Genomic DNA, 25,053 nt, shown 5'->3' on the forward strand with positions numbered 1-25,053 from the left:
GGGGCAGCAATTCAGCGCAGTGCAAGCTGCCTGGAAGAGCCTCGGCACTGGGCATCAGCATCAGCACCACTAGCCGTAGCATCCTTTTCTGCGTGGCTGCTTCGCGGGAGCTTGCCTTTCGCATCACCCCAGGACTCTGCACGCAGACGCCCCGATTACGCTCGCAGAGCAGGTCCTCCGCTGCACACATGACTTGGCTGCCGGCGGGGGGGAGGTAGTGGGTGAGGAGGAGGGAGGGAGGGTGGGGAGGGGGGAGACACAGGGAGAGAGGGACCAGAAGGGCTGAAGCGACGGAGAGACAAGCAGCAGCAGCAGCAGCAGCAGCAGCAGTAGCAGCGGCACCATGGCGCAAGCCGCCAAGCAGCTCCGCAAGACCAAGGACCTCGCAGAGGCCGCCGCCCAGGAGCAGCGGGAGAAGGAGGAGGAGAAGATAAAAAAGAGGAATCGATCCAGGGATCGTAGACGTAAGGTATGTCCGCCAGCTTTTTCTATTATACTAAAAAATCAAAAAGAAATCCATCTTCCTTTGCCACATGCCTTTCATCTCCCCCCCCCCCCCCCCCCTGCGTTTTTGTGCACATTGACAACGTGACATCACGGGCCTCACGGATGGTACGTGAATGTTGAGCCCCGGCACAGGTTGTATTCACTCACTCGATCATAACGAAGGCGAGGCTGAGGATGATTGTTGCAGGCGTGTCCGTGGCACGTTCCTCTTCTGCTTTTTTTTTTTTTTTTTTTTTCTTTTTTTAGGGGGGGTGTCAGATTTTTTTTTTTTTTTTTTGGGTACCACTCATCCATATTAATGCGGGTGCAGGGTTCTGCCCATGAAGGGATTCTCTGCCTCTCGTCAGAGTACTAATGCCTGACCTGTTCTTGAGTGATTTTTTTGTTGTCTTCCCCACATTATTCCACTCTTTGGGGGTGAGGTAAAATGGTGGGGAAGATGGAGGTATATTCTAATAATAGATCAAACCATCTGTGAAGCTTCACTTCCGTAGAAGCAGAATTTATGAAACAATAACTCCATGTTTTAACCACTAAACCTTGAATAATACTTTCTTAAAAAAAACCTCAGTATCAGATAGTTTATGAGGCTCCCCGTCTCCCCCTCACTCGCTCTCTCTGCCTTTAGGTGGTGATTTTATTGGGGTTGTACTACCATGATGCAGTCATACACGCCAGCAGCCAAATCATTAATGAGTATGAATATTTCATAGTGAGAAATGCTATTTGGATGGATTGGAAACAAAAACTACAATTGGTATCATGAAGTCTAAATCATTGTGTGGTCATTTCTTTCCGTCCTGAACACATGCAAGGGACGCTTAATGTTGTGTAATAACCTGGATGAGTAGAAAAGTGTCTGACAGTTGGATAGAAACACAAATGAAAAGGTCTAAAAATAGCATATGCTGCCAGCCAGAGCTATGACTTCATAAAATGATACCTCACTTCTTTGTAAAAATGTTTAATAGATAGCAAAGCCAAATATCAAAGTTCATTGTTAAGTTTTTATTCCCCCACCTTATTCATTTTAATTCTAGACCATAATAACGTTTAAAATAAAGATACTTTTCTTTAAACAGCAACTGGAATTAATATGTCAAGATATGCTTTTATGGTTTCTGAGAATGGAAGATTTCCAAATGGCTCACACTCGAAATCTGTTCAACAGTTGACAAGTCATTTTGTGTTCATTTGAGTGTAAACAGTTTTAATGAGTCTCACTTGTACGTCAAGGAAACACCTGTGGTTCCTCTCTTTCACTTAACACAGGTGGATCTTTCAGTCAAAGTCTGGAAATCCTGTTGCTCTTTTGGAGATGGATATGAATCGATCTTTTAACTGGGATAAAATAAAGAGATCATTTAAAAAAAAAAAGTTTTACCCCGACTCCACTCATCAAGAGCTATTTGACATTGTGGTAATATTTGAACTATAAAATATTAATTAAAGTGTCTGTCATTCTATTCACTTTTTTTTCTCTTATACCAGTGACTTCAACAAAAGCCTCAACACTTCTGCTGATAGTGCTTCGAAGGTCATTGCTGAATATTAATGTTATAATAGTCGATTTTGAAAAAGCAGAAATAATAAAAAATTCTACAATCTTATCGCGATAAATCAGTTTAATCAGCTCCTTTTTATATGTTGCAAAACCAACATGTAATGAAGGTAAAATTTAAGTTTTGAGAAAATAAAGTTATAACTACTGCTGACATGCATATTGTTTTAATAGCTACAGTAAAAATACATTTGTATTAGAATAAAAATTGTATATACATGGATTATAATTACATTTTTTTATTATGTACAGTATATATATATATAAGTAAAATAAATGTGTGGTTGGCAAACGAAACAAAGTTAATTAAGTTAGAAAACATGATGGAAATTACACCAAACTTGTTTTTTTAAACTCATCAAGAGTCTATCTGTCAACTTCCAGAACTCTATTAAGGTCAATACATTCTGTGTAAATTAATAGATTCATTCATTTTTAAACAACTGGCACTCTTTAGGTCAGTCAATTGAATGTTTTTGGATGTCACTTTATCTTGATAGTTCTCTTTGGATGAGATTTGTCACAGTATAGACGGCGTAACTGCACTTTGATCTCCTGTAGATCCCTCTCTGTCAAAAGTGCTGTGGATTTTGTCAATGTTGGAAGCAGAGTCGGGAGGAAGCATGAGTGGGATTTGTTCAAACTGTGTGCATACACATGTTGCTATGGAGACTATGAGTGCAAACCATCGCTGAGCACAACTTGTGTAGTGTAGTCTATTTGTGGTGCGGTGTGAGGTATCACTAGAACACATTTACTGCTACACAAGAGCAGCGTGGAATCGTTTATATGGTTATCTTTAGATTGATGTATTTTTAATTCAATCAGCCTTGTGTAAAATGTGTTGTGTGTTATTTGTCGGTCATTTCTGAGTGATCCAAATTAAGCTATTTTATATTCTTACTGCTTAAGCTTGCTCAAAATAGATGGATTGATGGATGGATAGACTTTATGAATCCCTCTGGAGATCTTCTTCGGGAAATTGGGTTTCCAGTTCACAGCAGACGATAGTTTTATAAAAACAAGAACAAAGTGCAAATAAATGAACAAAGTTCAAGTGCAAAAACAAAGAATAAAATCATCCTTTTACTCCACTCCTGCCCCCAAATTCAGTTACACAGTTAATAAATAATGAATAAATAAATGTTACCTGTAGAAATTGAATCAAAACGCCTGATTTTATTGTAGGCAATATTATTTGCAATAAAGCTGTCATATTTACCTAATTTTTTAGTTGTTTTTTAAGTGTTTGGAGTACATGATGGTGTTTCTAAAGCGCTGATAAATTATGCTGAAATATTCAGTGCCATTCGTTTTTCAAATAGTGAAATCTCTTGAACTGTGTGTGGAAAAGTATGAATACGATTCTACATCTTGTGAATCAACATTTAAAAAAATATGTTTTTTTGCTGTCAGTGCAACTGCTAGGTCAGTGTCCAATCACGTCAGAGATTGTTTCCATTCATTTTTAGTTCTCCAATGGGATCAGGCGATCTGGGTCATCTAACTTTATTCTATGAAAGCTAAGTATGTTTCTCTTCTGTGCGCCTTTTAGATCCTGCAGGCGGTTCCCAGCACAATGAAGCCAAAAGTCTGCTCGTAGATGTGCGTTCTTTGTGTGCTGTGCACGTGTGGTGACGCATTCATAGTCGGTGACGTGTGTGTGTGTGTGTGTGTGTGTGTGTGTGTGTGTGTGTGTGTGTGTGTGTGTGTGTGTGTGTGTGTGTGTGTGTGTGTGTGTGTGTGTGTGTGTGTGTGTGTGTGTCGGAGGGGGGGGGAAACAGCAATGCTTCTGGGTATCACATTTCTCTTTTATGTAACCTTCTGGACACTCACCTCTAATAAGCCAACACTGTCTCTCTGTTTGCCTCAGCGAGTACTGAACCCTCAGTGGGAAAAAACACGGGTAAATATTTCAGAGCATCACCCACAATAAAAATATCAGGGAAAGAAAATACTAATTCTATTGTATTTGGTCGAAAGCAATTCATTTTCTGTGGCGTCATGACGACATCAGCGGGACATCCAATTGTTGTCCAAAAACTTTGCACATTGAAGCGCTTCAAACCTCAACCTTTGAATTAAATATAGACGTGAAAGTCTTTGAATCGTTTTGGTCTCATTGCAGAGATATGATTAGTCAAAGCATCGTTGGAAAAAGTTAGTTTTCCCTCGTGAGTTACCAGAGGACTGAGTGTGCGTTCTTGTGCGGAATAGCTTCCGTGTTTTGAATACAAAAACCGAGGCCGGATCAAAGAATTCTCCTTGCGATGGATGAATGCTGATGAGGCTGTGTAATATTTGTTTGTACATTTGAAGCATCAGAAATACTGGAGCAAATCAGACTTTTTTTTTTATGTGGTAGAATTTTGGGTTGAAAATTGTTTTTTTACAAAGACTCCATAACACAATAAGCCACTAAAGTTGATCACCATCTTTAGGTCTTTTTAAGAAAATGTCCTTTTTTAAAAGACATTTATATTTGTAAGACACATACAACCTGTTTTGAATGTTACTTAATTTGAATGATTTCCCTCGTTATTATGAATCAACCATCATTTTAAAAAAAAAAGAGGAAATTGGGCATATTCTTGGTAACAATTAAAAATTAGACATGAAATCGAAAAACTTACAATAACAAATTTTGATCCTTTTAATTAACATGGAATGCACCAAAAACTACTGATAATTAGTTAATAATACATCCACACACTTTAGATGTTAATAAATAAACCTTTATGGTTAAAAAGTGGATTTGATGCCAACAGCAGTCATAAATAACACATAGTGAATAAAGGAATGTATACCAAAGCTCGACGTCTATGGATCATTCATTTAGTACTGCATAACGTATTATTAGTATTTTGTATTTCACCGTCGGATAACTTTGTACAAATCTTTTGCAACATAAGACCTTAAACCGCTGAAGTCTTTAAACCTTTTTGGAAGCATTTTAGAGGCACAAATAAAGCGTTAAGGTGCTGAACTCCTCCCTTAAGTTTGATTCTTTGTAAAGTGAAGCAAGTAAGACGGTCGTGTCCATGAGCAGATGTGCGATACTTTGTTGATGATATAAGTCAGTCATTATCGTTGGAGAGAGGTACGACTCCTTCCTTGTAGTTGCTGAAATAGATGGATAAACTTTATTAATGTGCTGATGAAGGACTTTTATCTGAAGCTGTTACTGATAGCACTTTGGTTCGGGTGAAAAGAATATTGACACAACGCCTTTAGCAAGTAAGTGAATCTATTAATAAAATAATCTCTTCAGTCCTCCCTCAGAAAGTGAGTTGAGTTAAGGAACATTATCTGCAGTTATTTTATTACTTTCTTGTTCTTGTTTCAAACTTTGGAAATGTAACACTACCGATTACATTTCTTTGACAAGAAGCTAGATATATATATATTTATAGTTGTAGTTATTTTAAAGTCAGTCCGTTGTAAGAAAAACACAGCAGACAAAAAATGCAGACAATAAAAGACAATCTTAATAGAAATATAGATGTACATGGTTGTTGACTTGAGATGACTATGAAGTTGAAAAGTGCAAGAGCGTCTCCAAGACAGAGATGAAAAACTACACTTAATGTGGATCAAACTGTTTTTCTGAGACATTAAGCCAACATCATAGTGAATAAACCAGGTTTCTAAGTGCAGCTTTAAAGGTGTTGACACGTGCATTTACAAACATTTCACTCGCACTCAACCATCAAGGTCTTTCAAGTTAGATTCTTACCGCAACGTTATACCTGTCTTTTTTCCATACTTGATATTTTATGTATGTTATTTGCATAGATTAAATGCAGGAGAAGACATTTTTTTATTTTCTCCTCTTGTGCGGCAGTTTAGAAAATGACGTCATAGATGGCATCGTATTTGATCAGTAATATATGCAGAGTAGATATCCAGCAGCTGTTGGAGACAAAGAAAACCACAAAAATAGCCGTTTCTTTTTTTGTCTTCAACCATGCAACCAGTCCCGAAGGCTGAATAGGTTGTCCGTGTACATATGAGACTAATTTGATTCACATACCATTTTTACTCCCGTTTTAAGACTGTCAAAATTCTGCTTAATCTTTTGAAAATTCTGAAAATTTGCAAGTGTCATTTATAGATTTGTGTTTTATCGAAATGGCTGCTTTTTAAGATGAAGATTTATTATACAAGTTGGTGTCATCTTATCTGGGGGAAAAAGTAGCCAAGAATAAACCTTAAAACGCCAACATCGGCTCAGTTATTTAATGATTCATTTTTGACTTATTAAAACAAACAAAAAAAACAACCCTATCAAACGGGAACATGCAACTATAGGAAGGTCACATTTTTGATCATTTGAGTTGCCTGTTTGTGAAGGAAAATATACTTTTAAATAATGTTAACTTCAAAAGTGACACCAGCTAGATAAGTCTGCTTTGTCACTAAACGTGTGGCTTTAGTGTTACAATTTGCGAAGGGAAACTGTCACTATCACATGTTGGCAACTGCCTAGAACATCATGTAGAAAATCGGACATGAACTTGTTAGTAGGTTCACTTCAAATAAACTGAATATATCATACTATAGAAAGTATTTGCTTTAAGACCAACCTTTCCATGTGAACTTGATCCATCTCACGCTGGAGAACTGTAATGGTGCAGGATGATGTTTTTTCATATCCTCTGAGGAAAGGCGTGGCGGAGGAGGGATGAGCCAAGGTCGGGCAGAGCGGCAGCACTCAGCTTGTCCCAGAGCAGCCGCCGGCTATATTTACCTGCCAGCTTAGGATTACACTGCATCTTCCACTGAAGCTGGCCGGTCCTGAACACCATCACGGTGTTGCTGCTCAGCATCTGCTCCGCTAATTAATCCGCGGATGCCAGGATTCTAACGTGACAAACCCGGAAGGTTTTATGGCGAGGAATTCATCAGCGCTCTTCGTTGTCTTAGCCAGATCCACCTCGGTCATGATGATGACACATACAAAGATGAATATCGCAGACCCTTTTTTAAGAACGTTTTCCGAAGAATATTTCAGCATCAATCTGTATAACACTTAAGGTTAATAGTGTTTTAATTCTTGGTTAGTTTTACACAAGCGACTGCAGTGGGAATATGTTCACTTTAAAGTTAGATGAATGTTGTTTGAATCCATCCTCACTTTCTTAAATGACTCAAAGGTTGGTCCTTAAGTGTTGTTTTTATCTCTTGAAAATGTTTGTAATCAATTAAAATGGGATGTTATTGTTTTCTCTTCAAGGTGGATTTATTCGTTAATGACAAAAGTGCGTTTCAATGCCCCAGAGCTTTGTTAATTAAATATAATATTATCTTAACAAAAGGCTTCGCTCCCCGTTTTCCCTCCTGGTCGTGATCTCATCGTTGTCACTCAGTCAGTGTTATACATGCACGTTTGATTAAAATAAAACAAACAAATGTAGTTAGATATTGAACCAGTTTCGTCTGAATTAACTGGAAATCACACACTGAATATACTTTTAAAAACCACAGTATTTTCTTTTGCAAAATGAGTCTTAATGAATCTTTAAAAAAAAACAAACTTATATCAGCTTAAACTTAAAGGTAAGATACTATATTTTTCCTGAAATACTTTTACTAGATTAATTCAAAACCTCTTTAAACTTGGATTCAAATGATTTAAATGCTCAAACACAAAACAAACAGACGCTGTTCACTAGTGGTATGGACCTGTGGCAATGTCAAAAATACTTCCAAATCATTGTAAATGGCTGCATTGAAATCATTGAATAGTGGTTTTGAAGAACATCTACCCTACCTTTAATAAGTAACTGAAGGAAATTCATCTACAATCGTGCTTTTATAGCTACAAATACATGTTATATTACTCAATGAATCCACTCAGAATATAAATTCATTATTACCAAAGTTTTAGATTCATGTTTTTATAGTTATTAAAATGACTAATACTACCCACATCTGTTGCCCCTCAGGTGACATCAAATTCAGATGCAACAGCTGCTCCTGAGTTTGTGAAAACATGGGATAAATTTGCATTTTAGAATCCAACAAACGCACAGTTTAACAATCAATTGTGTATTTATTCACACTTTATGTTGTCATTTTAATCAGGAAGAAACAGTCTGTCATGGATCTAAATCACTTGATTATCAGTTACGAACATCAAATGCTGGAAAAAATTGTCATCAGAGCACGAAATGTAAAATTTCAAATGTCTGGCAGGAAATATGACAAAGTGTTTGGAGTCTTATCTGGTATGCGGTGGGCCGATGAAGGGATTTGCTGTAGATGCAGACGAGTGCACGACTTCTCCTGCGTTAATAGAATCAGAAAAACGCTGGAGGAAGTAAAAAATTTGATCTCTTTCGCTTTTGTTCCGAAAGAAAAACAAAATATGACTCAGCCATGTGTTTCAGAATCAGCTGTGGGAAAGACTTTGAGAATGTAGATCACTTACGAAACACTTGTCATTTACATAAATGACCCACATGAAATGATGTCATCATTGGCTTCAAAATATGTCATCAGTCACTAAAATCAAGTCTTATTCCATATAGATTATTATACTCTGTCATTTTTTTACAGACTGGATACACACAATGACTTAAGGAGACACACAGTCAGACACTCCAAGTTGGGGATGTGCATTATGTAATGGAATTAGAGCTCCTGAAGGTCTGCATGGTCGGTGAGGCCTGCAGGAACTCACTAATGCACTGAGGCAGCAGCTCTCAGCCACTCTATGACTCCATCGCCTTCCCCCTCTGGCATAAACAGATTTTACCGAGAGTGTGATGGAAAGCAAAAGCAGTGTGTGATCAAAATTCATGGTTTTCATTTAGTGTGCAACAGGATCCTTAACGGTTGCGTCCAATGATGTCATCAGAGGTCAGATTTCTGCAAACGAAAATGACTTGTTCAAGCTGTACAAACATGTACATTATCTAGCTACTGCAAATTTAAAAAATATATTGTATTTAATATAGTACGATGTATGTTGGTGTACCTTCGTAACCTGAGCACGAACATGAGCAAATAGTGCACAAGATAAGATCAAATATTATTTTATTGTTCCCATAATGGGAATATTTAAATGGTAAATATAAACGCATGTTGGATTAAAAATACAGGACGTATAAACAACTAATAGCAAAAATAATAATTACAATAATTTTTTATATAAAAACAACAACACGCATTAGTACAACACAATTAACTTTGTAGAATTTACTGAATGACGTGAAATACTTTTCACTCTTTTGAGTTGATTTTTCACAAAATTTCACGAGTTTAATCCACCCACTGTTTTACAGTGATTGACTTCTGGTTTATTCAATGAAATCTTTAGAGCTCTTTAAAGGGCACATAATGTGCTGATTCAAGTGTCTCTTAAATTGTTCTAGGACTATAATACTCTATTGTACTCATCAGTATGTTTCTTTTTGCACAAAACTCTCATTTAATAAAGATATTTACATTAGAAAATACACTTAAGCCCCGCCCACTTAAAATGCGCTGTTTTGGCTGAGAAGAAATCTAGTCCAAGCAACCACACCCACTCTGCTCTGATAGGTCACAAAACCACGTGTTGCATTCAAGGACTCACATTAATTTCAAACTCACCCCTGAAACACATTACAAAAACACCTAAAGGCAGAAGTAACTCACCATGTTTACATAACTATTTATTTTGTTTCACAATTAGCATATTGGTACTTAACTGATGGGAGGGACACCTCCACCAGTGTGATGTCAGAATGTTTAATTTAAACCGTAATCTCGTTTGGTGAGCTTTTCAGGGAGAGAACTTTATTAAGCAATAACTTCAAAACGGAGCAACGTCATGATAATTGATCTACTGCATTTTGAAGAGGACGACTTCAACATTTAGAACATGTGAATAAGTCCGGAGGGTTGGGTTTTCACATTAGGTGCCCTTTAAGAGATTATGACAAAGAAATCGGTCCTTTGGTTCGTTTTCTAACTTGTGACTGACCTTTAAAACCATGGTTTTCTGTGACCGTGTAGCATCAATACATTTGTAAATGTACTTGCATTAACAGAATAAATTACTGAAGTCAAATTAAAACGAACAGAAAATACCAGATTTGACAAGAATCATGTGACCGAGTGAAGTGATGACATGTTGAGTCTCATCACTCTCAGGATACAAAACATATTTAATGTGAGTCCAGGGTTAGTGTCAGAAACAGACAGATGTTATGTGACATTCTATCATCTACCAATACTACTTCTGATCGACATTTTGATCAACCCGGATCTCTTCTGATCCAGAGTGAGAAAAAGTCGAACACGGCTGTTTTAAAAATAAAAGCCGATAGTAGCCATCATTCACTCGTATCACATCACACTGATCTGACAGAGCTTGAATCAGCACTCGTTGTGGCAGCCGGTCTGGGAACACGACAGCTAGAAGGAAACTGGAACTGAGTGTTTCTCCTCAGTTGACTCGGTCCTTCTTGTCCCTCTGCTGCATTCACTTCATTGCTTTCTCCCTTCCATGTGCAATTGATCATATGACCATGTAGAATTATACATACAATCCATATTTTATAATGGCAGCTTCCTATTGTACTCTTGGTGTGCAGGGGAAAATCGCAGGGCATTTTTATTAATACTTCGTTTATAATTCAATATTAACCCTCATTAACATAGCAAGTGTTCACTCGCTCATTTTCACATATATTTCTGCTCATCTCTTATATTTCTTGAATTAATGGGCTTTCAACCAGAAGAATATACCTAATAAACATGGCTTTCAAAAGATAGGAAGCAGATTGAGAAGATGCACAAATGAAATGATTATATAATTTGGACGAGACGAGTTTGGAGACATATTTAGTAACTGGGATTGTGGTACGGTGCGTGTACACAGTAGGGATATAGTGTACTGCTAGAGAATATCGAAACCAACGGATCCACTGAGTTATTTTTTATGCTTCGCTTGTAGGTGTTATATACATCGTAAGAATATATATATCTTCTGTGAAAATGGAACTTGGCGATTAAACTCTGAAGATCCTGCTGAAAATGTCTTACAGTATCACTGCTCCTGTTGGTGTGAAGTAATCATTTGTCAGCTTATCCTACTTCTCTTGTACATGGTTACCTTCTTTTATTTTATTTAAGTGACGAGGACAAAGTTCTCATACACATCAAAGTTTGTCCTTTTTTTATTCAGCAGATTAAAATCGATTGTAAATCCACCTGCGGTTAAGACATCTGACTTATAACGTAACATTTGAAGCTGCATTTGGAGAATAGTTCACATTATTTTGGAGGACAAATGTTGAGTGAGCTGTGGGTGTTTGTTATCTACAGCTGAACCAAACAAAAATGTATTGAAAGTGATCACATAGACATCTGACTCTTAAGTGAAGTTTTAAATGGAGAGATAAAGTTATTTTGGTCAAGGTAAAAGGCACGAAATGTCACCATGTCCAATTCAAATTCCATTTGTACCATATTAAATACATATAAGATGAGGATGATTTTCTATTGCTAAACATGTTCTGGACTGATTTTAAAATGCTAGAAAAAAATTGACTGATGGCTAAAACCCAGTAGCTAGCATGGTCTGTTAGCTCAGTTGCTTAGGATAGTTGGATATTTCAGATGGTGTTTTATATAAATTTAGCACCAACTATGGTTTTATTTTGGGATGGTCATATGAAAGAAATCACATATCATATTTCAACTATAAAATGAGAATTTTATATATTTTTTAACTTTATTTTTTACAATACAACAATATAAAGCAAACAGTGTTGGCCTCTGGCTAAAGATGGTATTCAAAATACAACCATTACGATAAAAAAATATAAAAAATATTTTGTAAATGTTCTCTCATGAAGTTGCAAACCTTTTGGATTAATGCTTTCCAAAGACAGGCAGGTGAGGGTGTAGGGTTCATACAGGTACTAATACAGACATGTGTGTTCATCTGAGGTCTGCAATAGAACAATAGTCTTCCTGTAATTACCCCTGATATCCAAATGTTGATCTTGCGGTTGCAGAGAGCACGATAACAGGACGATGACCTGATGTTGGTGTCAGCAACAGGGCGTGACCAAATAATACGGCTAATAAATGAGTGTACGGTTGTGTTGAATAGGATCCTGCCCTGCTATGATGCCATAGATTGGCGCTAATGTGTTGTTTGTCCACGACTGTGCAAATGTTAATTTAATGCTTGCTGTGCACATTCAGCCTCATTTGCTTAACTCATTCACTCATTATGGTCTGTCCACCTATCCCTGTCCTCTAACTGCCCTTTGTATTTTAACATCATTATATTTTATTTACTTTCAATTCAAAACTTCCGTTTTTCCATGACTGTGATAGATAATACCATTATACATGAATATTTTTTTTGTTTAAGCCTTTTTTATATCACAACATCATGTCTTTTTTTTAAGTCGGCATGTTTCAGATATGAAATAGTAGCTGTTTACGACAGAGCCGATATCTCATTTCATCAAACTCAAAAGCGTTGATACGTTTTGACATTTATCTCCCCTCAAGCCCCACATCGTGGTCTTTCTCACGTTACATGTGGGATTCATGTACAGTAGATACCCTGACTCGGCTGTTTCTCTGCATTATGGCTGGTCGTGTGTGCACTGCTGGCTCTGCACCAGAGGGACGAAGGGAAGGACAAGGTGAAAGGACAAACACCCAGACACCACCTTTTTAAATATGCGCCCTGCCCCCCCTTTAATCTCCCAGTTTAACTAGCTGAAGTGACTTCTTGTCCTTCACCATGGATGAGGGGGATTCAATGAGCCATGCAAGGAGAAGATGACAAGCACTTTCACAAACACATCTGATTGGATCAGACCGAGAAAGGACCGTCTGATAAACTTGAACTAGAAGCTTCTAATATAGTCTTGATTCCTGTTTCTGCATGTATGTTAAAAAGATGTTCTTTGAAAACATATCATCAGAAATGTTTTCTTGAACTGACTCACCTCTCGTACTGAGCTGTTGAATCGAATGAATCTTAGTCAGAATAATCGTGTTATTATCAACAGAATCAGCATATTAAAGCAGCAAAAGTGAACTTATTATTCACTCCCGTGTCAGAAATGTGTTACTGCAACCTCTGTTGCGCCATTGCAAGTTGCAGCATGTGCTTTTCTTTACAAAACAAAAGAAATACTCTAATTGTTCAGAGGTTTGTAGCTGGGAACACACACACGGAGACAAGTAATCAATGTCGGATTATTTTTCATTCACAAATCCTGATTTCAAGGTTATTTTTTAAAATCTAATACAAGTATTATCTAACTCTGTATATCTTTGTCAGGAAATTCTTTAGTCACAGAGTAGTGAAACATCACAGCTACTATTATGCAAGTGTTTAGTGTTGTATTAAAATGTATTAAACTCATCTAGTAACTGGCCACAGCTTTCCCCTCACACTCTCACTATGAAATATGATATTACAGGATCCTGTTTTCAATCTCCTTTTCTCCTCATTTTTTCTTTCCTTTGCCAAGTCATGGGACCCACTTATCATTCTTATGTGGTAGAACACGTCGATATCTTCAATCACCTCCTATACTTCCTTCCATATAAATCTGCAGGGGAAACTTTTAAAAGACATATATGGCACCAGAGACTTTGGGTGATGGCTCGCTATGAATTTAAACTAAAGGTTCTCCGGATTAATCCACCCGCCTATATCATCCAGCCATTCCGGTGGGATGGATATAGTGAGATATTTATCATTTGGCTTCTTCTATCCGGTCTATTTAAATACATTAAATAAACTCACTGACCTTAAACATCTTAGCTTGTGACTTCCAACAGGTATATTTCTCATTCGAAGTTCAAGTTTTCAGCAGCTTTCACAACATGCATCAGCGACCGGCGAGCGAAGGCTTGACTGATGGTCCGCTCACATCCAAGAGCAGCTTTTTTGGAATTATGGTGTGTCAGCTCGTCTGGCCCATATTTTTAGAGCTCTCTGGTGAATCCATGTTATTATAGCATGAGCTATAGTTTCTAGAGAGCGGGGTATTTTCAGTGACATTATGTAGGGCTGTAATTATTTCCATGATCGATACATATGTGAAGATTTTTTTCTTCTCCATTTATCATGAAACGATAGTTTGTTATAAATTGTGATTAAAACGGCTTAGCACCGCTCATTAAAGACATCTTAAGTCTAAGATATTTTCAGATTTATTCCTTCAATTTCTCCGTCCAATGACGGATGACGAACCCTCGTGCACATCATTTGCCCTGCTGCTCTGCGGTGAGACAAATATGGATTCCATGACCTTCCAAACAAATAATCGATAACCAAACGTGTTTGAACCCATTTAATAATTCATCGTTATTGATTGAGTTTATTAGTTGTTGCTGCTCAGCGTCATGTGTCAATCTGTGGCTCTGAGCTCTGGAGGTAATCTGTTAAGGATTGAACTTCTGGTCGGAGTCCATAAGAGATGTTTAAAGCTATTGTGGATTTTACAAAAGGTTTATTACCGCACACACTCAAGGTAATGGGACACATGAACACTATTCTACAGTCTGGAATTCTATAAACGTGTCTGGTGTCCTCGTTTCTCGGAACCCTCCTGACCCTGGCAAGGCATGTTCCCGCTGATGAATGACCCCAGCAGCTCTCGCGATCTGTACATAGTGCTGAATCATAAGCAGCTGTATCGACCAGCCTCATGGAGTGGCCAAGAAATCCATCAGGAGGGTAATATGTGGCTGTGAGGATAGCCACCAATAATCACTCTTATGTCGGCACGTCAAGGTTATTCCAACTTTTCTGGGTTTTTTTTTAATTATCTTTGGAAGAACTTTTATGATCTCGGATCAAATTTGTCATGTGTATATTTTCATTGATAGCGTCTTGGAAGGATGAACACTCTTGACTTTTCCTCCACCATGACACCCCGTCCTCCCCCCCGTCCCTTGACGCTTGTCATGCTGTTTGCTCACCCTCTGTGAAACAAGTGATGACAGAGTGTCAATACGATACATCTGGCCAGGGGTGATCTTAGAAAAAAAGAATACACTGTGGCTGCTGTATTCTTTTGTTTGTATCTAAGGCATTTCCGTATTCCTTTTATTTAATATTACTTGAACTCGTGATATTTTACTCCATAGTGCTTCACGTAATCCTATTTTTTTGTGTTTACAAGTCTGCAAAGAAACCCTAAATAATTCTTAAAAGGCATTAAACGTCTTGAAAATGTCAACACTTGACGAGTAAGATTTTATGCTGGTTTCAAATCTCAAAATATTTAGTAACACACATTTAAAAAATATATCTTAAAGGTTGATTTTCACTATCAGAGTAAAAGAACTAACGAAAAGTCGATGCACATTGCAATTCAAAGTCAACGCTTTTGATGTAGCAATCCAACATCTTTCATCATGAAGGTGGAACCAGGTTCGATTTTTTTTTTATATCCGTAGCGTATTTTCCGCACTTAAGGCGCACTTAAAAGCCTTTCATTTTCTCAAAATTGACAGTGCGCCTTATAATCTGGTGCGCAGTATAGTGCGAAAAATACGGTAATTGGTGTGGTATTATTTTGTTATTTTCTCTTGTTCAATTTTGGTTTCATTTTTAATTTATCTTGTATGGAATTTCAATTGGCATAAAAAAAGTTAGCTTGCCTCAAGTTGTAGGAACCCTAATACTGTGATCATATTTTGAATGAATCTCTTCCGTATGTGAGAGGTACCATTTCTATTTGTGTATATTTGTCTATCTCCTGCCCCTGTTGAAGATATGTGTGTGTCAGCAGCACCACGACTCTGTCTCGCCCTGATTCCTGAGTGATTTTGGCAGTCAGTCAGTCAGTCAATGTCATGATACAGCAGCACTCCGCACCCTTCCCTTATTCTTCCTTTCTACACCACGACCACAAACTCTGAATATTGAGCATGCTGCTCCAGCCCTGAGTCATTCTGCAGTGACCTTTTATTGACTTCTGTGAGGAACTGCTGTAAATACTAATCATAGTAATCTGGATTCTTGTTCAATACTGCGTCTAGAGCTACACACAATAATAGAAAAGAATAATATTAAAAGATCGAGTGAGAGTGTTTTAACGAGGAAAGTTCTGGCCATGTCCCGGGATCACCTGGAACAAAACAGATGACTCGTTCAGAAACATGACAAACGACACACTGATGCGTTGACGTGTCATTTTGCAAACAGCTGCAGTGCTTCCTTTTCCCTGTGTGCTCGTACTAGTCCAGTGAGGATTGCAGTAGTCACTCATGGTTCTTTCGTTTAAAGTATATTCTGCTTGAATGCTGTTCAGTTCAACAAATAAATGGAATTTCTTTTCCCATTCTAGTATCTGACCTTTGTATGCATCATGTGTGTGTATTTTTAGAAAGGTATCACCTACCTCGATGCATCTTTCCATTATTTATTTCTTTTTCTGTCCGTAACCTCATGACCATCATCTTCTTTACGCTCCCCCATATTTGATTTTTCACTCCCCCACACTCCACCTTGTTGTCTCTGCGCGTCCTTTGTGCATCGCTTGTTTTTACTGTCCATCACTCACGCCGCTCCCTCCGCACCGTCTGTCAAGCCGATCGTATGTTGGACTAATGGATGGATGTGAAGCTATTTTATATTTGCTGCTAAGTGCTGAGCGTCATTTTTGCAGCGTAGGACCTTAAGATAGAGCAGGTCTGAGGCTCAAGTCAGTATCTATGTCTTTTCTCTCTTTATTTGTTGTTTTTACATTTTAAGCAGGTCTAATTTGTTAAAAATATACATTTTGGATCTTAGCACAAGAATTAATAAACGGCATTGACATATATTCATTTAAAAAATGTCTAGTTAACATTTTAAATTGTATTAAAATATATGTTGGAACTGAGCTCAACAAAGGGATTACGATCTTGAAAAATCAATTGTTTGCAAATCCAGATTACATTTCAACAAATGTCTAGTAAACATTTTAAATGATATTAAATGTAATGTTAAAAAATACCTTTTGGATTTAAGCTAAACACATGGATTACTAAACTAAATGTACATATATTTATTTAAAAAATAAACATGTTTGCAAATTCAAGAAACAACAAATGTTTTTTTTGGTATCAAATTACCCAGCATTCTTTGCAGGTTGTGTTCCTGCAGTGCTTATGAATTTTGGATGGTTTAAAAAAAGAGCCGAGGGACGGAGTGAAGAGGGGAAGCTGAACTTCTACACACATTTGTATGATGAGTTGAATTAGGGAAAGTCACGTGATCAGGTTGCACAGAGTTTTACTGTAAGTGGGAAAGACTTTTACAGGACACTTTTAAAAGGGGGAGGTTTCATAAAGCAGTGAAGCATTAAAGACTCCAGAACCTGACTGAACCAGAAAATGACTTTTGGGAAATGGAGGCGACACTTTTTACTGTTTCCAAATGCATTTTTGTTGTACACCGTGTTTTATTGGTGTTTTAGATGGAAAAAGGGCATTCGGTCATATATCCTTATTCTTTCATATTGGTTTATATCCATTGGAACGATGTAATTATTGATTTATGAGTGAATCTGGTTACAAGTAGGCTACAGTTATTAAATGTAAAATCTTCAGTTACATTCTAACGTCTGAAAAAAGGACTGAATTAAGGTAAAAAGTCTTAAATCACGTGAAAACATAAGCTTGATGAACCTGATAAACTGGTGTATGAGTGGGTATGAAAATAAGGACAAGAAAGCTTTGATTGTAATGGGCTGCAGATGCAGTGGCCTGACAGAGACTATAAATAATTCAGACTCTCTGTTTTAGCTCTCGGATAGAGATGTAGACAACAGGAAGATCCTCGTTCTGATGCGCCTCATCCTCATCAGGAAGATTGAACGTACGGTTGAATGACTGCTTTAAATCCCGTTTTTTTGTCTTCATTTGTATCGTAACCCCGGGGAAGTTGACACGGCACTGAAATAATAAACACAAACGTGTGTGAGCACATGAAATAGGTGTTACTTTTCTATTTTTAAAGCATGTCCGACATGGTGAATAATGACTAATTGAGTGTGAAAACTTCAATAATTATGTTTGTCCGTCTTTACAAAAGAACTACATAATCTGTCTTTTGTCTTATCTTCAACACTCACTCACATGTTACAGATGTTGATGTCTTCCTCTTGGAGATGCAGTAAAGTCTCTCATCATGATGATGTTTTCAACTTATTACTTGCTAAAGTTTTCCCCGTCTAAAATATGGGCAAACGAGAGGTTACGAGAGCGTAGCCCATTATTACGTAATAAAGGCCTGACTCTTCCTCCAGCCAGCTGTAATAACGCCCTGCTTTGATTAGACAATGAGTCCCTTGGAGGTGGAGAATTCCAGGATTGATGACATGCGGTGACAAGCCTTGATGTTTGACCTTAACTATTTATCTAAAAACAAACCAATCCTAATTTGACACACTGTGCAAACAACATGTTTGCATTTACGAGTGAGGTAGAGAAATATTGAAAATAAACTACATTCCTGGATGTTTTGGATTGAATCGATATTGTGTTGAATCAATGAAATACCCTTCAATACTGCAAATTTAGCCAAGAAAGAGAGCTCATGGCACGCTGGATACCTACCATCTTTACCAGACTGATGTCATACATCTATACACTATCTACTTCCACTCTGTAGAGCTGATATGGATTTTTTATTTTCCCGGCCATGATCTCATGTTCGCTGGCTTAAACTCCCTTTTTGAATTGATCGCATCTTCCCCAGTGTATGAACAACGTTAACTTCATTTTTGTTCATTCATTGTTGGATTTTTATTGTAGATAATGACTGATTTGGCTATTTTTCTATAGCTTGGATGATGCCTGTTTTTGTGATTTATTTTTTTAATGGTGCATATTTACCTGATACACAGTAGCTGGATGTTTTATTGCAGGTGCACAGTTTTACTGACTGATAAAATGATCACGTCAAAATAACCTATTAGATAAAAACTTTTTTTTTTGTATATAAATACATTCAGAATCTTTATATGAAAAATGGAGTTGATGTACGATCACAAGACAATATTTTACATTCACTTTATACATTAATATAATGACCTGAATTTACTCGGATGACTCGACTAAATAAATCATGTGACTCATTTGAGTCTATGATTTAATCCAGTCATCTGCCAAAATCCAAATCAGCTGTAATTGACAGCTGGCTGATCCAATGAAATATTTTAGTCCTCAACTCAATGGGCAGAATTTATGAGAAAAATCGCTCTCAGCACAAAAGAACATATTTTGAAATATTCCCCAAAAGATCTTGGAGAACTCAAGAGCAACAAGGTGTCATTAGGCAACAGTGTGATCATAATTGCTTTTTATTTCAACCTAGCATAACCTTTTGTGAGCAGCACCATTTATTTGTATATCATTATTGTCCCTGTATATGTCCATTCAGGCTGAGTGTGAATTTGATTTGTCCTACGCTATTGAATGCAACCTAGGTTTGTCGAACACACCACACTCGCCTGTGTCAATCCAATGAAGAGACACCTTATACATGTGTTTAAATCCAATTAAAAATATATTCTCTCATGTTTTAGTCAACGTAAATAATTAAGCTAAGCTAGGAACTATGTGTACTCTCGTTTTTATTTGCCATCACCATCTTTTACATTGCCGTCTCTTGAGGGCTTGTTTACAAAAATAATTTAACCTCATTTTCTTCATGGTCTCGCCGATGGTTATGCTAACTGACTATAGTAAAAGATTCTGTTCATCTTAAGTGTCATCTGAGGTGTGATGATGACAGTTAAGTAATAATAGTTAAGTAAAATGACAAGGATCAATTAATCATTTTACTAAAACGTTATTGTCATCATCACACCTCAACAGAATCTTCCCTGAAATCAGTTACCACCGTCAGATCAGTTTAAACCTCATTCATTAATCCTTTTTCGAACTTATAGAATTGTAGAAAACGTTAATCGGATTAATTGATTCAAACTATTATTAATCACTTCATGTGTTTGTGTTTTTGAATCTAACCTCAAAGGTAACATTGTAGTTGTTCGATCATTGATTTAAAAAATTGTCAATTGTGTGCATAGAAAATATCAAGCATGGTGATCTTGTAAGTTTTTCACTTTCTTCAAATGTTTGAGAAAATTTGTCTTAGTTACTTATTTAGTTAGCTTTGCTCTGCTCCTGTTACAATGCAAGTGTTTCATGAACAGCACTTCTTACATTTGAAGTGAAACTAGAGTACACGGGACAAATCGATGTAATAACAAGGAAAATGCCTCAATTTTCAAACTTTAAATACGCAGCAAACCATTGATCCAGTGGTCCGCTTTATCCTTCGAAACTCGATGCATTGTAAGTGTTCAGTCTAATAGCGTCGACTGCTGTTCTGTTGGTCTTGGTTTCAATAGCAGCGAGCGAGGACGTGAGTCAGAGCCGAGCATCGCAGCACATCAGCTCAAACCGTAAGATAATTTAGCCTGTGACAGCGGTGGAGGAGCGGGTCAAGAGTGGCTCATATGATGCCGTAATTCCTCTTCAGGGTATTTGAATCATCACATTCTGCAGGTCAGACATATTACCCGCAACTGATGAAAGCCTCGGGTCGGGGGCGTACGAACGCTGACAGAAGCCCGCCAGAGCATCCTTTCCAAGATCAGGGAGACGGCGGCGCCGGTGAAGAAGCGTCCGCGGCGGTGAACGCCTGCCAAGCCCAGAGAGTGGGCGAAGTCCCGTTGTTAGTAGTCTGACATTTACAGCCTCTTAAGAGGGGAGCGGTGTGTCGTCCTTCTATTGTAATTGTAGTATTCTTCTTCTGACTTCTTACACTAGCTGCTGGTTATTTTAAAATCAATTCTAAAAGTAGATATTGACGCTAATATGATTGATGTGAGTTTCACCCTCTTTACAATCGATTCTTCGGACCAAAAATACATATATGACCCCTCTGACCTTCAACCTCTCCACCTGGGTATTTTATGTAGTAGTGGTTGAAATAACTTTCATTTGTGTTTCCAAAAATTGAAATTGAACTATTGAATTACAAACCTTAATAATACAATGCAATAGTAATAACTAGAGGTGTTGAAAAATATGGATATGGTGATATATCGCGATATTTCCCACGATACCGTATCGATATACGACAGTTGTGTATCGATTTATTTGATTAATGTATTTTTCATCTTTGGCTAGAACCACATTTAACTGCTAGAATAGTTATTTTATAGGTTAAATATCAATAACGTTTGTGTAAAATAACATAATTCCAATTTCTTATTTTACAATTAACACCAGGTTTATTTTTGTATTGCAATTAAACCTCCGGCTGCTAGATGGCAGCAGTCTTTACAGACCCCACAGCTAAAGCAACATTAAAATTCAGCGATGACTGAGGATGAGAGGATTCAGTCGACTCCAGTAGCTTTTAAAGTTGATGTTTAGACTTATTTTGGTTTCAAAACAAATGAAAGCAGTCAAGAGTCATGTGGTCTGTAAATTCTGCAACTTGACAATACTACAAATGTATTCTCGTTCCTACAGTATCGCAATGTATGGTATCATTGCCCCTCAATCATGATATTTATCGTATTTTCTATGAGCCGGCTGAAAACTGGTAATAAGAACCGTTGCATCCAAGGTTACATAGTGAAGAATACATTGAGGGTCGATCCATAAACACAAGGTTACCTTTGTTTCAGGTCCGGTCCCTGTGTTTTACTCGGATATTTTTTTGTATTTGATGCTCTGGATTACAAGCAGTCATAAAGGCCCAGGCAAAGTAGGGCACGGGACCACATGCAGTCCTTTGTCAGTATGTATCCAGTCTCTCAGGAGGTCATAGTAAAACCATCAGAATCAAAGGGTAAAAAAGGTTATTTTTCAGCCAAAACAAAAACAGCTGTTGAAATGGATTTTAAAATTGTAATGTTTTGTATTTCCATCCAAATATTTGTATTGTATTTAAAAAAAAAAGGTTTTATATCATATTTTAAAACACAATAATGACCAATAAGATATCAAATTAACCTTATTTAGCTGTTTTGTTGTGGTGCAGTGGTTCTTCCAGCTTAAGCTAACCTGTCTTTCTGTATGTAGTTTTTATGTTCCCCTGGTGTTTGTGTCGGTTTACTCTGGGTCCTCTGGTGTCCTCCCACACCTTGAAAACATACAGAGGTAGATTGAGAACTCTGAATTGTCAATAGTTCGGAGTGTGTGTGTGTGTGTGTGTGTGTGTGTGTGTTTTTGTGTTTGCTGGCGTCCTGTTCAGGCTGTCCCCCCCCGCCTCTCGCCCCAAGGTAGCTGGGATAGACTCCAGCCCGTGACTCAGTAGTATAACATGAATTCATTAATCTAAATATCCTTGATACTTATGTAAATATTCCCATTAAGTTAAGGCTGTTTTTCTTTGTTCCATTTTGTTTTTGGCTTGATGGCCCTTCACGACACTCTATCTTTTAATGTGGCCCCAAAGGAAATATAATTGCCCAACCCTGGTCTTGTTGGAGCGTTTGATCAGAAGCCATGTAATTGTGTATATAAAGAGCTGACAAAGGAGGAACAGTTTCCTGTGAGCAGTCTATGAAAAGGGTGGTTTTGTAATAGCATATCCCACAAGACTCTTTAAGCTTCCAGTGGCGCCCCTTCATTGCAAATAAAAATCCTGTGCCAGAGAGATCCGACCGTCCTCGTAGCAAATGTGCCTGAAATTATGAGCAAAATTGAAATATGGAATTTTGCTATTTTAATCAATGAAATATTTACTGTTTAAATATAATCATGTTGTTATTTTGTGGCCCTGGGATTGAACTACAGTCTAACCTTGCAGTAAAACTTTTCTAGAACCTCCTCTGAGTCTGTATCACACATTTGTTTTTCAATCATTCTACCATTAAAAATACCTGATATGGTGACCTTCACCGTTGTATTCCAGTAACATTCTGATGCAAGCGTGTTCTCGTCCTCTAGTACTAAACCTCTGTTTCTATTGCAGGCGGATGCATCGACTAGTTTTCTGCGAGCGGCTCGTTCCGGGAATCTGGATAAAGCTCTGGATCACATTAAGAATGGAATCGATATCAACATTGCTAATCAAGTAAGACATGCTCTATCGATCAATGGCTTTGGATGTGTCTGTGTTTACATGTCTCAGAGTTTGATTGTCAGACAGAAATAAATGACCTTCTTTTTTTTTTTGCTACTTTCCTATCAAGTCTAATACAACAAAATATTTGACTATATGTATTTTTTTGTGTGTGTGAATGATCCGATATTTCAAAACACAACTTCTTTTGCCGACATTTTATTCTATCAAAACAATGAGTTCTGTGTAAAAAAGAAAGTTGTTCACGTGCTATAATTTAAAGTGTTTGTCAGATGAACAGAGAAGTATTTCTAAGATGTAATATTGTGGGAAATGTCTCCTGTTGCTGAGTGGAAACCACATATTCATTCCTCCCAGTAATGAAAATGCCGACCGGAAAAAGCCGTTAACAGCGAGAGATGGAGTGGAATGTGGCGAAAGGCTCCATTTTAAATGCCACAAATAAATGGGAATAAATGTTTGAACCTGATCCAGGACTATTCATCAGGAAGTGGAGGATTGTCATTGCAACACCAACTTTAGACTTTGAGCAGCAGTATCTAACATTTGACTTGCATTATTATTATTTCATATTTTCTCAGATGACTTGTTTATTTGAACAGTCATGACTCATGACATAGAACACTCTAGCTATTATTTTAACAATGGTTTTCACTACCTAAATGTAAAGAGTCTTTTAGTGTCATGTGATCACTGTTAACTTACCACGATGAAATATCCACAAATCAACACAGCTCAAGTCTTTATCCCTTATGGTAAACAAGTGCACTCGCAAAAAAAAGGAGAACAGTTACACTGTTAACACACTTGGGGGAGCCAGAAACAAAGATTATTTCTGAAGTATTGGGGCTTTAATTGGATGTCAGCGTGACTGGTGATTTACATACTTTTATTTTTTTTTTTACATTAATAATTATTTCCCAGAAAATTTGATTAATAATCATTATATTTGTGATATACACCTTAAAAATATGTATCTGTTTTTTAAATATAATTTTTAATATTTAAAAAGACCTGGATTACAGCAGGATGTGCAATAAAAAATCTCTGGGGTTTTTTTTTTTTTTCAACATCCATTTTACTTCAGATTAAGTCCTTGACTTCTATACTTCTATGGATTAGAGGTTATGATAGTCGCCATTTGTGTATGTAAGTATTGTGTATGAACGTGCAAAAAATGGATTAACTTAGGAGGGAATTGTGTTCTTGAAATCCTACTAAAAAGGTGAAATATTGCACCTGCAGGTAGAAGTCAAAATGTCTCCACCAGTTAGAACAAAGAGGTCGTATTTAAACACAATCCATCAGGCGGCTGTATCCTCCTCTAGTCTTTGATAATTTAAGCAGACGGTGTAAAATAAAGGACCGAAAGAGAAAATTAAAAATGCATGACTGCCAGACAGCCTGATTCTCTGTCTTTGTGTAAAGTGGTGTACATCAATAATTAACTAGATCAGATTATATTCCCCTCAATCCTTAGTACCCCTGCTCACCCCCTTTCACACCATTTCATCATAGCTTTCAACACAAAATATGTAGTTTTATCTGGTGGAATTGTGAATTCAGTTGTTCAAACAAGTTTGTTAAATTTCCCGAAAGTTAAAACTTTCCGAAAAAAAAGAAAAGATTTGTATTGTGAAGCATAAGATTGTTTTGTTTATTATTTCAACATTTTTTTGTTCCTTAATGACCTGTTGTGTTGAGAGAGAGAATCCTCCTCCTCCGACACATCCACACACTCGCTCTGACGTCTAACATTTGTTAGCCAGAGCTCTCACCACTGATGCCGTGTTCTTGATCCATCTGAAACATGTTCTGGTTCAATGTTACCTCTTCCAAGAGAGGGACACTGCAGCATGACCGTGCTCTGTCAGTGAGACCTCTGCTGGTCATGTTGGTGATGACA

At 37.3% G+C, this 25,053-nt stretch overlaps 1 protein-coding gene across 4 annotated transcripts in view; it reads left to right on the forward strand.

The window, feature by feature from the left end:
- Positions 1–302: 302 nt before the first annotated feature.
- ank1b (ankyrin 1, erythrocytic b) overlaps positions 303–25,053 on the forward strand; it is a 60,165-nt gene continuing 35,414 nt past the window's right edge. For all 4 annotated transcript variants that reach the window (XM_087791109.1, XM_087791110.1, XM_087791111.1 and 1 more), the window contains exons 1-2: positions 303–469; positions 23,037–23,138. In XM_087791109.1, coding sequence (XP_087647235.1) covers positions 344–469; positions 23,037–23,138 — 228 coding nt within the window. In that variant the 5' untranslated portion in view covers positions 303–343. The remainder of the gene's footprint in view (positions 470–23,036; positions 23,139–25,053) is intronic.

Source organism: Callionymus lyra, chromosome 5 (genome assembly GCF_982586985.1).
Source record: "Callionymus lyra chromosome 5, fCalLyr1.hap1.1, whole genome shotgun sequence".
In the NCBI taxonomy this organism is placed as follows: Eukaryota; Metazoa; Chordata; class Actinopteri; order Syngnathiformes; family Callionymidae; genus Callionymus; species Callionymus lyra.